The sequence below is a fragment of the Gymnogyps californianus genome, chromosome 1, assembly GCF_018139145.2.
Source record: "Gymnogyps californianus isolate 813 chromosome 1, ASM1813914v2, whole genome shotgun sequence".
NCBI lineage: Eukaryota > Metazoa > Chordata > Aves > Accipitriformes > Cathartidae > Gymnogyps > Gymnogyps californianus.
This window is the reverse complement of record NC_059471.1, coordinates 151,312,541-151,327,537: the sequence shown is the minus strand read 5'-3', so window position 1 is coordinate 151,327,537 and position 14,997 is coordinate 151,312,541. Positions and strand designations below refer to the sequence as shown.

Here is a 14,997-nt window from a genome sequence, read left to right as displayed (position 1 = left end):
GGAGACCAATGTAACAACAAACAAAGACTCTCATGGTTCAAACAGTCCCCCAGAATACCAAAATCTTTTTTGAAATGGGATGATTTTGGAAAATATTTGGCAAGAGAGGTTAACAACAGACTTCCTCAGCACTTCAATGGATCAGACATATGCTAATGCCATCCTGTCTGGAGCAACATGTCAGCTCTCTTAGAGTGCACTGTTGTCAGGCCCTGGTTTCACACAATTACTGCTGTGGCTGACAGGAGAAAAGAGTGTTTTCCTTTCTCCGCAAGATCTCAGTGGCACAGCAATCTGTGGGTCAGAAAGAAAAGGCTTCTTTCATGCAAGCTCTGCGGTCTGCTATGCTGTATTGCGGACAGGCTTTAAAGAGTCAGGATCTCAGGGCTGGCTGACTCTATTGCATCTTTATACTCTTAGCTCTCCAAGAGTTCCTCTGGAACCTCTGCAACATTCAGCTGCCCCTGCCCCATTTCCCACATGCCCTTAGAAACTCCAGGGGAGAACTGGATCCTTGGATCCAGGTTCCATGCCAGATGGGACTCTGGGATGCACAGGGAGATGCTGAGTAATAGGCAGCAAGGGCACAGGGGTGACTGCCAGCTGCTAGCTGCTCCAGAGAGCAGGAGAGGTGTCCGTAGGCCATGAAACCCTCCTTGGCCCCTCACCTCCAACTGCAGCACCTCTAGCAGAGACAGCCGGGCAGCTCGAGGAGTCACAGGACTGGTTCATACAGTGTGTGCAGCACAGGTGCCTGCTCTTAGGGAGGGAGGAGGATCAGAGCTTTGGCTGCGTCAACCTAAAGTCCTGATCCACCACTGAGAGAGACCCCTCACAGCCCAGGCTCCCTAAACATTTAAAATGCAGCTCAGTAAATGAGTATAGCAAACAACAATAAACATAATCATAAATAAAATATAATAAAAACAAATAAAAAAAGCGAAACGTTGCGTTTTGTTCACAGTGACGATCCCAGCGGTTCCACAAGCAAGAAAGCCGGGTGTGAAACGGAGGATCCGAAGGAGGCCGGCAGACAGAGTGGCCAGGAAGGCAGGTCCGACACCCTGACGCTAAAAGCCCAGCATGCGGAGCTCCAAGAAGAGCAGGCAGCGGGGTGTTCCCCTCTGGTGCAGAAGGCGAGCCTTCACCACACGGGCTCCCCAGTGAGAGTGCAGCGCAGCAAAGGGACGGCCTCGTGTTCCCATGCAGCTGCCTCCGATTATGAGCTCTCCCTTGACCTAAAGAATAAACAGGTACAGAGGCTTCCTCCTCAGGCTGTGGGAGAAGGGGATGGGGTGGGTGGGACTGCATTCGCACTGTGGTGGGACGTCTTTCGGCAAATACTTTAGCCTTTTGTTCACCTTGAGCTTTTTCCCTGCCTGAGCAGACCTGGCCCTTTGGCTACGTGGGGCCGATGGAGGAAGTAGCTTCCCCACCTCTGACTGCGACACACTTTCACCCAAACCTGCTGGGCTCTGCTCCTTGTTGCCTGGGTTCTGTGGTCCAAAATGGACCCAGATACTCAGTTGTGACTGTAGGCTTAGAGACGGGTTGTGGGCAGCCAAAGGCTGCGGCATCCAGAGATACTGCCTTGCTCACAAGCGTACAGTGCCTGTAGGGCTCCCAGCAACTGATTGTCCCAAAAGACCTCCCTCATGGGAGAGGTCTCCAAGAGCCATCTTGACCTCTGGGATCATGCTGGGCAGGCCCCCAGCACACTTCCACATTAACCTCTTCAAAGCATGAGCTTTCAGGGGAAGTGGGGTTTATTCAATGAGTGTTCTGCACAGTGTCTACCACGATGTTTGTTTATTGCTAGCATCACTGCCTTCAATCCAGCGATGGATGCTGAAGAGACAGGCAGGTTTACCAGGCTGAGAGAAAATGATTCAGTTCTTGAAGTTGCAAGCCTTGTCTCTTGTGCCCAAGGCTACAGCCTAGCTCCAGAGCACAAGCGTACCCACTGTAGCTGCATCTCCTGATGGTCTCCCAGCAGGGGTAGCGGGACAGGTGCTAACAGCAGCTGGCCTCCTTACTCAAAGGCAATGACGTGGAATGTGCCCTCCCCACCCTGTGTGTCTGCAGATTACAGCCCAGGAGACCTGTTGTGCAAAACAAAACCTAAAGAACCGTTTCTGACTTTTCCCTGGGATGGCAGCTCAACCAGAGGCTGTTTGATATGCAGACCCTGCAGTATGTGAGATGAGGAGGACAAGCAAACGCTAGTGACAGAGTCCAGATTACGTTCAGTGGGAGAATTCAGTGGAAGCTGTGCTATTGCAGTTGAAGGGTCTCAGCTAGTGAGGTTCCCACAGAAGAAGCTGCTGCTTCTGGGGCATCTCTCTGCCACTTCCTTCAAGGCATTGCTGCTGTTCCTAAACGTACATCTCAGATCAATGGCCCAATAAATTCCTGAGCAGAAAAGAGACCTTGGCTCTTTAGCTCTGTCCTTCTCAAAATACTGCATACTCAATTCGGACAGAATTCTTGCTTCACACCAGGAAAAGAAACGACAGGCTAATTAACTGGCTTCACAAACTAATGTGACGTATCCTCAGGGTGGGCCAGATCTTGGCTGCTATATATGGGCTTAGCCTCCTCCATATCCTAGAGCTGCTGTAATTTGTCCTGGGGAGTGTCTATCCTGTGTTATTTTAGCTTTAAGGTCATGTTGTCCTATCACTGTTCTCACAACAGAGGCCAGACCTGCCCTGGATGCATGTGAGACAGAGAGACATGTTAGCTGCTCGTTCATTAAATTCTGGTGCCTTGCAGTACTGACCTTGCAGAGACCTAGCCTATCTATCTATCTCATAGGTGAAACCACTTTTCTCACAGCAAAGGGGGCTTACAGTATGTGTGCTCCTCCAGCCTGATGGATGTCCTCAGTGGATTGCCTCCAGCTCTGGAAGGGGAGATTTTCAGGGAGTGAAGAGTATTAATTCTTCCAGTCTTGCACTCTAGTATGTGTTTTCATAGGTATTCCTATCAATTTACTTGTCAGGTAGTTCTCTTGAATGGGAATAAGGGTGATAGGACCCTCACAGCACTGCCCCAGTAGTTCCCTAGTCATAGCACAAACTAATACACTAATAGAACTTACAGTAAGAAAAACAGGTGGAAGGAGACATTTTTAGTCTCACAGTGCAGCTGAAGTCACATTTACCTTTCAGGAGAGGACTGAGTGCTGGTAAGGAAGGAGGGTAGCATACAGCCTCCTCTGTAGGGCTTGGAGGTGCAGGTCATCTACCAGTCATTGCCCCTCAGCATCATACTAGAGGGTTGGTAAGAGGGGTCATGGCTCTCCTTGCTCTCTAGCCCATGAAACAGAGCATGCTGACAGTGCACAGAGCAGAAGTACACTATGCTGGGAGGTTGGAAAGGAAACTCAAGTGCTAAAGTTCCCCTATTTTTAGACTCTATTGTAATGTTGGGAAAATGGAGGGGATCACAGGAGAGAGGAGCATGCTTTCAGTTGTACATACTCTTCTGCTGTGCTGAAGGATGGCAGATGTCCCATGGATGAAGGAAAATGTCCCATTAACACATGGCCCTTATAGCAATGTTCTTCCGTTGTGAAAGGTTGGTGGGAGGGAGAGGCGTTAAGAATGGGTGATAGAGAACATGTATGCTCTGTATGTCTTTTTTTAATTTTTTACAATGCATGCATTGACTTGAGTGACTCAGATGCTGTCACTGAGCCTGATTCTCTTCTTGCTAACATGGTGGCATGTCGCCATGCTCAGTGGCAACCTGGGTGGAAAACCAGTGCTAACTGAGAATAAGATCATTCTCTCCTGGCAGATTTATGAATTTATGCCTATGGGCAACGAAGCCATGGGGTGTGCATCTCAAATGTTTGGCCATATCCAGGCCTGGCACTTTGGCTTGCCTTAGGCTGACCTTGTTAAAGCTCCTTTCATGTGCAATCCCTCATGGCAATGGATATTTCCCAGCCATTTCTAATTCAGCCACAAGGCCTGAATTGCTCAGACTGAGTGTTCATATTAAGGCCCAGAAATGTATTAAGCTAATTATTCTTTGAAATCCCCCTGACCCCCCTCCTGCTTTTCCCTTCCTTTGGCGCCGGCTGTCAGATCATTCCCCAGAGAAAAGTAGCTTTAAGTAGGCAATTACTTGTGATTCATAGGGTTTATTAGGAATGAGAGAAGGCCAATCATGTCTGGCCTTTCTCGCCTCTCAAATGGGAAGAGATGGTTCCTCCAGCAAGCCAGACATACATCTCCATTACCTGTGACTGCTGTGGTGCTAATGGATGCCCTTTCCTCCTCTCGAGAGGAAGAAAACAGGTCACAGCTGTGTGAAATCCTTAATTCCTCTGGAGTGTCAGTTAGCTCGACCTGATAGCAAATGTGAATGTCTCAGACATCAGTAAACAGTAAATGGCTGGGCTACGTCAAGGAGAGAGAGAGACAAAGACCCACTCATACCAAGCAAGGGTGGGGAGGGCACTTCTCTATGGGGGTGCTGCTTCTGGCTTTGCCAGTCTTCTCAAGCATCCTTTGGACCAGTCCCCGCTCCTTGTTATTTCAGCCACAAGACACTGTAGGACTCCCCTTGCTTTGGACAGGGCTGGATGGCAGTAGACCACATGCAGAACCAGTCCTTGCACACCTGGTATGAGCTGGAGAACAGACTAGGTTGGGAGTCCTCTCACTTTACATCTTGTTCTGCTCCTTAATGCCTTAGCCCTTTGGGAGGACTGAGATAATGGACTGCAAAAAGCTAGTGGTGTTTTATCAAGGTACTGACAGCTTGCACCTTTTAGAAGGATCTCTCCTCTTAGTAGTTATTAAAGTCTGCCTTTTTGGGAACTGTCCTTGCATGAGATAAACTGGCCTTTTACTTCAGATCAGCAATGACATCTTGTCTTGGCCTCTAATAAGATCAGAGCACATGAATTTCATGCTTTCAGAATGGCTGTCACCTCCTTGGAAACGTCAGATAATTGTAAGGTTCTTGCTTCTGCCTTATTTTGCATTTTACTATTATTCTGTCCCTCAGATAGCTGTGCCTGTCCCTCCCATTTGTTTCTCTTTCCCTCCCAACACAATTAACTCTACATTTTCATTAACCAGACCATTATATTGACCATTATATTAAGTGCTTACAGTCAGTTGTCAGTAATAACTGTCTGGGTTGGGCCTGTGCAGGTTATTGGTTCAATTTGCATTTATCTGCGTGAGCCTTCCTCCTGAAGGGAAGGGCCAAGGGATAGTTCAGTCTCTTTCCAGGGAGGCCAACTTTGAAGAGATGGGGCAGGAGTGCTGGTTTTATGGTAGGATTTAAGACGGTCATTTTGGAAAGAAGGACAAAAAACCCCAGCAAAACCCTTCTGCTTGCTACCCAGAATCTCTTATTGTCCTTGTATTCCTCTCTCCTGCCACATCAAGCTCTGGGGATAAGCAGAGACCTTGTTTATCCAAAAAGCCTACTGACAGGTCTTGTGGTAAATGAACCTGAATCCATGATCATTGTGTGGGTGATTTTTAGCACCAGTTCTGCTGACCCTTTCTGGGAGGGCAGCAGGGCAAGTATCAGGCCAATGTTTTTTAAATTAGGGGTAAGCAGAACTCTGAGCCAGCTGCCTCTACAACTGCAGTGGCCAACCCCATTGCTAAGCAAATTGCTAGTATTTCTCGGTGCTGGGCTTTGATGCTTGCTTTGGACAGATGTGAATTCAAGGGCAAGGCAAATAGAAAACAGAAGCCTACCTTATGTTTGAGCACAAGGCAAAGGGTCCCTACTTCATTTCCAGAGAGGGAAATATGAAAGGATGTGCCCCCCCGCCCCGCTCCCTTCCAGAAATGGCAGCCTCCCATCCAGTGCAGCAGGATCCCTAGACCTGTTGCTGCCTGAGGTGATGGGGTGCCAGTGGGCAAGGCCTTCAGTACTTACTCCAGCAGCCAGGATACCAGTGCAGGGACAGAATGGCTGGGGTCATGTTGTTCCTCTCTTCCTGTCATCTCCCTAGGTCATATTGTCTTCCCCTACTTCCAGAGGAGTCAGTATTGGAAAGATGCCAGAGGTGATTTACACTTCTCACAGCTGTCATTCCAGGCCTTCACTTGTACCTAGATCACTCACTGATGGTTTTATCTGCAACTTACATAGTGTTACAAAAAAGGAAAAGAAGAAGAAAGCAGATGACAGGACATGACTCTGCAAGCTGAGGCTCATGCCTCAGTCTCGCTTTGACTACAAAAACAGTTTGCACTTAAACTCAGAACTTCTGTGAGCTCAGTCCTTCATCCTGTGAGTACTGGGCCAGCAAGGCACGGTGAGGGGCAAGTGGTATCTGTCTGGGGATAAGGATGCAGTCAGTAAAACTCATCCTTTGGATCTGCTAATGAGCGCATACTCACCACATGAATGATGTAGTGAATCCTCTGTTAATTCAGGACTGATTTTACCAGCACTCCCAGTCCTGCACTTCACCTTTTTTGGCTTTTCCACATGTGCACAGGCACATATAAACACTACAATCTGCACCTGTGCTCTGCCCTGTGAAGTGCCAACAATGTAGAGATTAGCTCATAGTTCAGCCAAAACCTCAGTGAAGGTAGTTTGAGTTCATCCTTCTTTTTTCTTCAGTCTCATCATCCACCATCATCTTCACACTGTCCCCCTTGTCCTCCGTCAGTCACTCACTGGAACCAAGTCATCTAACATTCTCTTATAGCATGTTAGTGAAGGCCCAGCTGCAGAGGAAGAGTGAGGGGATTACCAGGAAATATAAATACTAGACTATGGAATAGAAATTACCATACATACTTGCTTTGTTGAAGCCTGTTGAGATGCCACTTAGCTGTGTGTTTATGTATTTACACGTGTGTTTGTTGTTACCAGCTCAGGAAGGAGTAAATCCCCCTTCTACTTGTTCTTAATATCTTGTCTCAACATTTAAAATCAGAATTCTTTACCTTTCAAAACTGAGAGTCTTTCTGTTTTTGGGTAGTTTTCATTTCATTGCTGGCTGACACCTGAAAAACTCAGATACCAGAAAGGAAGACACTTTGGGATTCAGAGTGCATTTTAAAAGACACTGAACAAACCCAGCCTCCACTAACTTCTACGGAAGCTGATGTTTCTCACTAGCTCCTATGATCAAGCCAGCATTTTCTGCATTTAAAAATTAACTTTTCTTTCCTTTTTCTGAATGGTTTCTCCTTTCCCTGAGAGTATTTCCTAAGGTGACTAAGGAGGGGAGGAGCATTAGTAACACTCTGAGACAAGGGATAGTGCTTGACATTACCAGAGCACTGCTAAGCAGGAAGACACATTGCTGGAACACTGTATTTGCAGTGATGAGCTTGCCCTAAAGGCCAAGTGGGTCTGCAAGGGAAGGGCACCTCCAGGCTCCAGCTTTTATGGCTGGCACTCTAGGAAGAGGCATGATCATGTTACAGCTGTGAGGAAGCTCACAGTACTGATGCTTTAGCCAGCCATGCCCAAAGGGCAGCCTTGTGTTGAAATCAGGGGCACAGCAGTGCAGGAAAAAGCTAATTCAGTGTTCCTCTGACAGTCATTACAGAGTAATCAGTGTAGGAACCGGGGTAACAGAAAGCCATCAGAAGTCAATTAGCAAAAAATAACGTCTCCTGTTTCTATGTCTTTCAGATCGAAATGCTAGAGCACAAATACGGCGGTCACCTGGTATCTCGCAGGGCAGCCTGCACCATCCAGACTGCTTTCCGGCAGTACCAGCTCAGCAAGAACTTTGAGAAGATCCGCAACTCACTGCTGGAGAGCCGCATGCCACGCCGCATTTCTCTGAGGAAAGTCCGGGTCCAGAACTCAGAGAGCTTCTCTGCTGAGAAAGCCCTGGTGGAGGGGTACAACTTTGTGGGCATCCCATTGGTGAGGTCCCCATCTTTGCCAGCCACCATCAGTGGGGCACTGACCGAGCTGGAGGACTCCTTCACAGAACAAGTTCAGTCCCTGGCCAAGTCTATTGATGATGCCCTCAGCACGTGGAGCCTGAAGACCATGTGCTCACTGCAAGATGGGGGCTCATACCAGATAAGGGAGACCTTCAGTGCTAGCTCAATGCAGCCAAACCAAGACTTAGAAGCTGAGCTTCAGGACAAGGAGAAGGAAGAAGGGCTCCTGCCAGATACCCTACCCAAGAGCAGCAGCACTCTCATGATGGCTTTTCGAGATGTCACAGTCCAGATTGACAACAAGAACATCTCTGTCTCATCGTCTACCTCGGTGTCCATGGCAAACTGCCTCAGCAGCAATGCCCAGGCTGGGCTCTCTCAAGCTACCAAGGCTGAAGAAAGCCCAGGAGAAGGGGAGGGAGAAGCCAGTGAACCACCGGCTGCCCCCGAGAGCTTACCTGAGTCCAGAGCTCTCCCAAACAGCCACACTTTCACCGAGGTGAATGTCAGTACTAATGGCACGGGAGACAGCAGTGCTGAGCCTGGGCAGATGGCAGTGCAGAAGCTCCAGTTTGATGCTAGCAATGAGACAGGGCAAAGCAAAGGCTCTGAGTCTGAGAATGCAGACAACTCAGAGCAGCTGAGCAGCAGCAGCACCTCCACTTCAGCCAAGTCAGCCTCTGAGGTGTCCTCAAAAGAAGCACTGCAGGCCATGATCCTCAGCCTCCCAAGGTACCACTGCGAGAACCCAGCTAGCTGCAAGTCCCCCACACTTTCCACAGACACCATGAGGAAGCGCCTCTACCGCATTGGGCTGAACCTCTTCAATATGTAAGTGACTTTTCCTCTTTTGTGTTTCCCAGCCTATTTCATGCCTCACAGGAACCGGTGATGGCAGGCTCTTGGTCTAGTTCCATCTCTGGGGAAGTTCTTTCATATTCAAGGGCATGACCATCTGGGTATGCAATGCAGACCACAGGCTGGCTGCCCAGAAGCTTTTTCCCTGAAGTCCCCCAAGTGCTGTCCTGATCTTCTGCCCAACAGAGGAACAAGCCCAGTGCCCCATGAGTAGTGCCCATGCTCTCCTGAATTCTGAACCTTCAGTCCCAGTTGCTGTCCATTTGGCATCCACCAGCTGAGCCTGGGATCTAGGCTCCGGCTACACTCTGTTGCAAAGGAACAAGCATAGCTGGGACTGTAAACCCAGCCCTGGTTACTTAACATGGGGCATTTCCAAGTAAAGAGAGAGAGACAGAGGTAGAGCTGAGCTTAGCTGGCCCAGTATGAGTGCTCTGGCTGTCATTTTCCTTCTGGTGTTTGGGTGGATTTTCACCTGACAGACCAGGTTTAGTCATCTCAGTGTCTCACACATCTGAGTCTGATATCCTATGAAAAGGCTGTAGGTGTGAAAGGAAAAGCAGAGCAGCCCAGAGATTACCATCAGAAGAGGTTAACTCGAGGGGTCACACATAGTCTATTTTGGATTAGCAGAAAGCTGCTGAGCTCCTATAAGGAGCTTTAGATTTGCTCGTTGCCTTTTGATGAGACTTTTCTCATCAAATCAAGCCATGAGAAATACTGGGTTTTGCTCCATCATCACACTCTCGTCTTATGCTGTCTTGGTTTCCATTTGAGTCCCCGATGAAGATGCTGGGGATGTAATGCACCCATACTAGAAGAATGTTTTGCCACACATTAGCATGGGCCTTTTGGTCAGAGCGAGGACTAAAGATTATGCAGTCCTAGGCAGAAGTTTTACACAGACAAGGGGGCAATGCACAGAATTTATATATGTGTAGTATGGAGGCTGTGGAGTCCAGGAGGCAGGAACCTGGAAGAGAGGTTTTTAGGCCTGGGCTCAGAGCATGTGCAGAACTGAAGTGATGTTAGAGTGTACAGATTTGGGACTCTTACAGAACTGAGGGGGCCATTTTACTAGCTCTAAGATCAGGTTGTGAACAGGTGGGTCCACGTGTATACATCAAAGTCAGGCTCTGGGTGCACACAGATTTGCCTGACGAACAGAAGCAGGCTGGAAGGAGAGAAGGTAGGCATGAGACACAGGTGGGGGTTGATTATGATAGAGATAGTTCCCGGTCCACACAGATGTCCTGGTGTTGGTGTTGGGATAGGTATACTGCCAGAGCGGCACGTGGGGCTCACGTCTCTGCTACTAAGTGTTTCAGTATTCTCAGCCGTGCTTGGCAGGAGTCCCTCCACCCCATGTGTTTTCCTTTGGTTCCTGCACAGTTGACATGAGCACTGATGTGAAGATAAAGCAGGAGTGAAAATGCTTTTTCCCAGCCTCTCCTCCTCCCCTAATCTGCCTGGCACACATTCATGTGACAGATTAGCAGCACCAGGTCTGTTTTAGGGAAGCAGCTCTGCTGTCCTCCTTCATTCAGTGACCTGGGTTCACTGCATCTTGCAGGTCCCTGTGGGATAGAAGACTTACTGTGGAGCTCCGAAACACAACTTCCTAGCCAGGCCTCCCCTGCTCCCTTGAAACTAGCTGCTGAAATAATGTGTGGTGACCTGTAAGGCTCAGTTTTCTTGACAAAACGTTGGAGGACAGGGAGGGAGGGAACTGATCTGTTAGCTCTGGGGAGTGAAGACTTTTTATTAGTCTCTGAGCGGGATCTAAGGGACACATGGCTCCCCTTGTGACACCGTAGTGCATGTCCATCCAAGGGGCTGGGAAGGCCATTCAGCTTTCTGCATTTATTTGGTTGTTGGTTTCCCTGTCAATTTCTAGCAAGGAGCCAGTTTACCATTGTAGGGTTTGCAATGTGGGCACCAATCCGTAGGGCGTGGAGCTGAGGCCGTGCGTGCATGTGTGCACATCCTTTTTGCTGACTGCTCCCCTGGACCAAGAGCTGAAAGCCTCCAGTTGCTAGCAGCATCTGCCATATTCTATCTGGCCTTGCGTTGCGTTTTCAGAAAGCAGTGCACTGGCTCGGAGCAGGCCCCTGGGAACACATCGATGCTGCGCTGCTGTGGCACTTTCCCGATCCCCACTCCACAGTGAGGGGGTGGAATCCCTGGAATGGAGAGTGCTTCATTATGCAGCGCTGCTGTAATAACTCAGTGTGTGTGGGCAGCTGGCTGTGTGGGCAGAGGGAAAGCCAGCAGGACGTGAGGAATCCCGCAGCATTTGCTGGCCGTGCTTAACACCCCTGCAACACTAAAGAAAATAGCAGGGACCAGGCTCAGGAGAGATGGAAGTGAACTTGTCTGCTGCACATCTGGGTAAAAGCTGCATGCTACAGTAGATGTGATATATCTGCAGGTGTTCAGTGGCAGAGATGCTGCACTGCTATCAGGATTTTGTGGAGAACAAATTGAATCCTGGGAAAAACTGATGCAAGGCTGCTGTTAGTGGAAGAATAGTGTGTGCAAGTATATTTGAGTTATAGTCTAGGCAGTGCAGGAGGGCTGTCACAGCTGGACTGTTTTATCCTGCATCCTCTTGCATTGTGTGTGTCATCTCTACTGAAATCTGCACATCCATGCCAGTGTGTGAGCTGCATTTTTCTGGCCATATTCAGCTCCCAGCTCCTCTGAAGAGAATCCAAAGTTAGTCCAGTGGCTTTGGAGTCACGCCAGTGTAGCTGAGATCATCCTTGTGTTGTGAACACCATACTGTCCCTTGCCAAATACGGAAGTGTGCAGGTGGAGGTGCATTTTATGAATCTCTGTTGCTTAGCTTGGCTTTAGTCCTGACCATATGACCTTTGCACTTAGCAGGGAACTATGCCTGTGCTCTTCAAAGGTGAACCAGGAGATCTGTGTGATAATAGAGAAGGTGCACTGTTACTTTTCCCTGAAGAAGGCCTGGGTTTTTCAATATCAGATCTTGCAACTCTCCTGTTAATAAATTTAATAGGCTGACTTGTTCTCCCAGCCACTCTCCCCAGGGATACCACACTGCCCAGGATATTTTCTTTGTGACATTACAGAGTAAGCAGAACTATTTCAAGCCCATCTACTTTTTGTATACCCATGAGGCCCCTGCAAGGAGCAGGCCATTCTCCTGAATGCTGATCCCCTTATAGCTAGACATATGTTGCTCACCCACATCCTTCACCACCTGACAGTGTCACAGTCTGTGCCTGTGCATATCATGCATTCACGTGCTCTGAGATCTCATCCTATCCTTTCCTCACCCCAGGAAACTGCCTGAGCAAACTCACTCCTTGAGCCTTGACAAAGGTCCCTGAATTTGGGTTAATGATGGAAGTATGGCATCCTTTCATGAAGAAGATACCCTCTTACCTTTCCCCACTCACCAGCTCAGAGAACCAAAGGAATGTGGAAATCTTCCTGGCATGGCACTAATTCCCCTCAGCAAAAATGCATCATGACAGACACCCTTCAGTGGGGCAGACTGAAATATAAGAAGAAAACCTCCTGCACAATACACACATACATGCTCATTCCTGTCTGTACCGTGGGACAGGCACCACATAGGCTCACAGCCACTCCCAGGATACATAGAAGCACATGTACTTGTAGGAGACATGAGGACAAAGCCAAAATATGCAGACACATGGGCTCTGATGAACATGTATGTTGCAAGAAAAATCTACATGTACAGGACATAGACACACACAAACCTGTGCTTGTTGAGACACGCACTGCCCCCCAAGAGCTGCGTATGCAGGCACAGACACTGGCACACTAACAAGCAGAAAATCACTCCCACAACCAGGCAGTCAGGCCCACTCAGCACCAGGCCTGTTCTCAGAGAGGCACTCACAGCCACAGAGGGAGAAAAACCCTCTGTCTGGGAGCTGCACGCAGCTCCCAGCTCTGACAAGGCATTCTCCAGGTGCGTGCTCTCATCCACCCACACACAGAGATTTCTGCCTGAGGGGGTAAATCAATAGAGAAGGGAAGAACAACACAGCTAAAGGTGGGGGAAGTGGAGGAAGAGATAAGCAAATCTGAGCATGGGATTTCTGTTCAGGCAGCCAGCACCAGGCTCAGGTGAGGAAGGTAGAAAGTGTCACTCAACACTGAGCACTAAAAATATATGAAAAAGAGAATTACTTTTTTTACAGAAAAAGTGCCCACCTTTCATTATCCTCCTTTGTGTCTTGAGCCTCATTTACCCGTAGACCGTGGCAGCAATGTCTCCTACGTCTCTTTGCAGCCACGTTTTTCCCTTTGCCTTTGTCTGCCTGGCTCCCCTAAAGCAAAGGGTCATGTGCCCAGCTCTCACCCCTGGTCCTTGGGGACAGCTCTCTGTGGGTTGCATTTGGAGCAGCGGAACATACGGATATTTCCTGTGCTGTCTGTGTGGGGGACACAGTCTAATCATGTCCTCACAGGGACCCTAAACAAACCAAGCTGGGGCAGGGAGGATACAAGAGCCTTTGACTCTGGAGCAGACGGATGGCAGAAGAGGGTCACTGATGAGGCTGGTATCGTGCAGCAGGATCCTTTGTGGCAGTGGGATGGCATTTGTGATCGCCAGGTGACAGGAGGTGCTGCAAGTGACACAGCAGGTCCCATGGCATCCTTTTGTCCTCAGCGGCAACTGGGGGGGACTCCCTCAAGTCACTTTTCCCTGCCCCCACCAGTCCCATCCCTGCCACACACATGAACTCATAGGAGCCCATGCACATACTGAGGGCTGCATTGCTGGAAGCCATGAGGTGAGCCAGAGGCAAAAATGCCTCAAAGAGATCACGCAAACTCACCATGTCTCTGTCCTTCCCTTTCAGAAACCCTGACAAAGGGATCCAGTTCCTGATCTCCCGAGGCTTCATCCCGGACACCCCCATTGGGGTGGCACACTTCCTGCTCCAGCGGAAGGGCCTCAGCCGCCAGATGATTGGGGAGTTCCTCGGCAACAGCAAGAAGCAGTTCAACAGGGACGTCCTGGAGTAAGTGTGGAAACCTCTTCCCCTCCTCCCTGCACTGTAAAGGAGTTGCCAGCCCACTCTGCCCCTGGCTGCACCAGTGAGCGCCCTGTCCTCCATGCCCCTCCATCCCTACTCTGCAGGAACTTCACCATTCCCACTCCCTATCTGGCACCTCTCAATGCATTTCTCAGCAATGTGTTCCCCCCTTAATATCAGCAGCCCTTTCATTTCAGTCTCTCCTCAGAGGGCCTGCAATCATCTAGCAGGAGCTCAGCACCGTCGGGTGGTAGAACTAGTGATGCTGGGAGGTTTTGTGGCTGGGAAACTCTGTGACTGGGGTCTCACACCATCCAGCTAAAGCACCTCTGATGCTTTCTGGGAAGTACTAAGAGAGGCAGAGGAGGAAAAATATCTGCTCCTTGCTGTGAGACAGCAGGGAGCGGTGAATGCTGGCTCCACACCTGGTTCTTTTTCTGTCCAGTTTTGAGATGGGTGGCCTTTTCAGTTTGTCCAACTGCACTACGGGGATAATAAGAGGGGAGTTGGTCCTGTTTGTGGTAGTGAAGAGACCTGCATGAGGAAGCATGCTACTAAGGGTTTATCATTAGCACTGCAGTCACAGAGCACTGAGGAACATTTCCAGTCCAAAAACTCCACTGGGCTGAGCTGTCCCTTTTCTGAACAAGATCTCAGGTTTCCTCCCTGCTTCTGTTCACTGGCTGCCTTTGCTGGATTGTTCTCTTCAATTCTCTCACTGTGACCCTCTCCTGGTCACACAAGCCATGCATCTCAGCTTACACCTCTCTCCTCTTTCAAGTCTTGCAATTTGGGCTGCAAAATCCTGTGAATGCTTGGGACCTGTACTACCTCAGCGCCTGCCTGTTGGTCTGCCTTCCACATTGTAACCATTGCTATCTTGTCAGCCCCCAGCATCGCAGGAGCGGGATCTGAAGTGTTGGGAAGAAAAGCATCTTACCTGCTGTTCTGAATGTTGTCCAAGATGACAGGCTTTGTGCAAAGATAGGCCTGGGGAACTGAGATGAGCCTTTGTTTCCCGCTTGGTCCTGATCTACTTCAGATGAGGGAAAAGGAGAAAGCACAGCTCTCTGTATGATAAAAAGGGGACATGAGGAACAGGGGACACCACCTCTCCCACCCTGAGAACTGCTACAGTGAAAGCAGGGCGAGTTTGCACCAGAGTGTGAATGTGAGGGCTGCCATGC

At 49.2% G+C, this 14,997-nt stretch overlaps 1 protein-coding gene across 1 annotated transcript in view; it reads left to right on the top strand.

Moving 5' to 3' along the window:
* Window positions 1-14,997, top strand: part of IQSEC3 (IQ motif and Sec7 domain ArfGEF 3) — a 110,341-nt gene that overhangs the window by 66,094 nt on the left and 29,250 nt on the right. Inside the window, 3 exon segments of the mRNA XM_050914979.1 lie at window positions 965-1,253; window positions 7,642-8,735; window positions 13,634-13,795. Coding sequence (XP_050770936.1) covers window positions 965-1,253; window positions 7,642-8,735; window positions 13,634-13,795 — 1,545 coding nt within the window.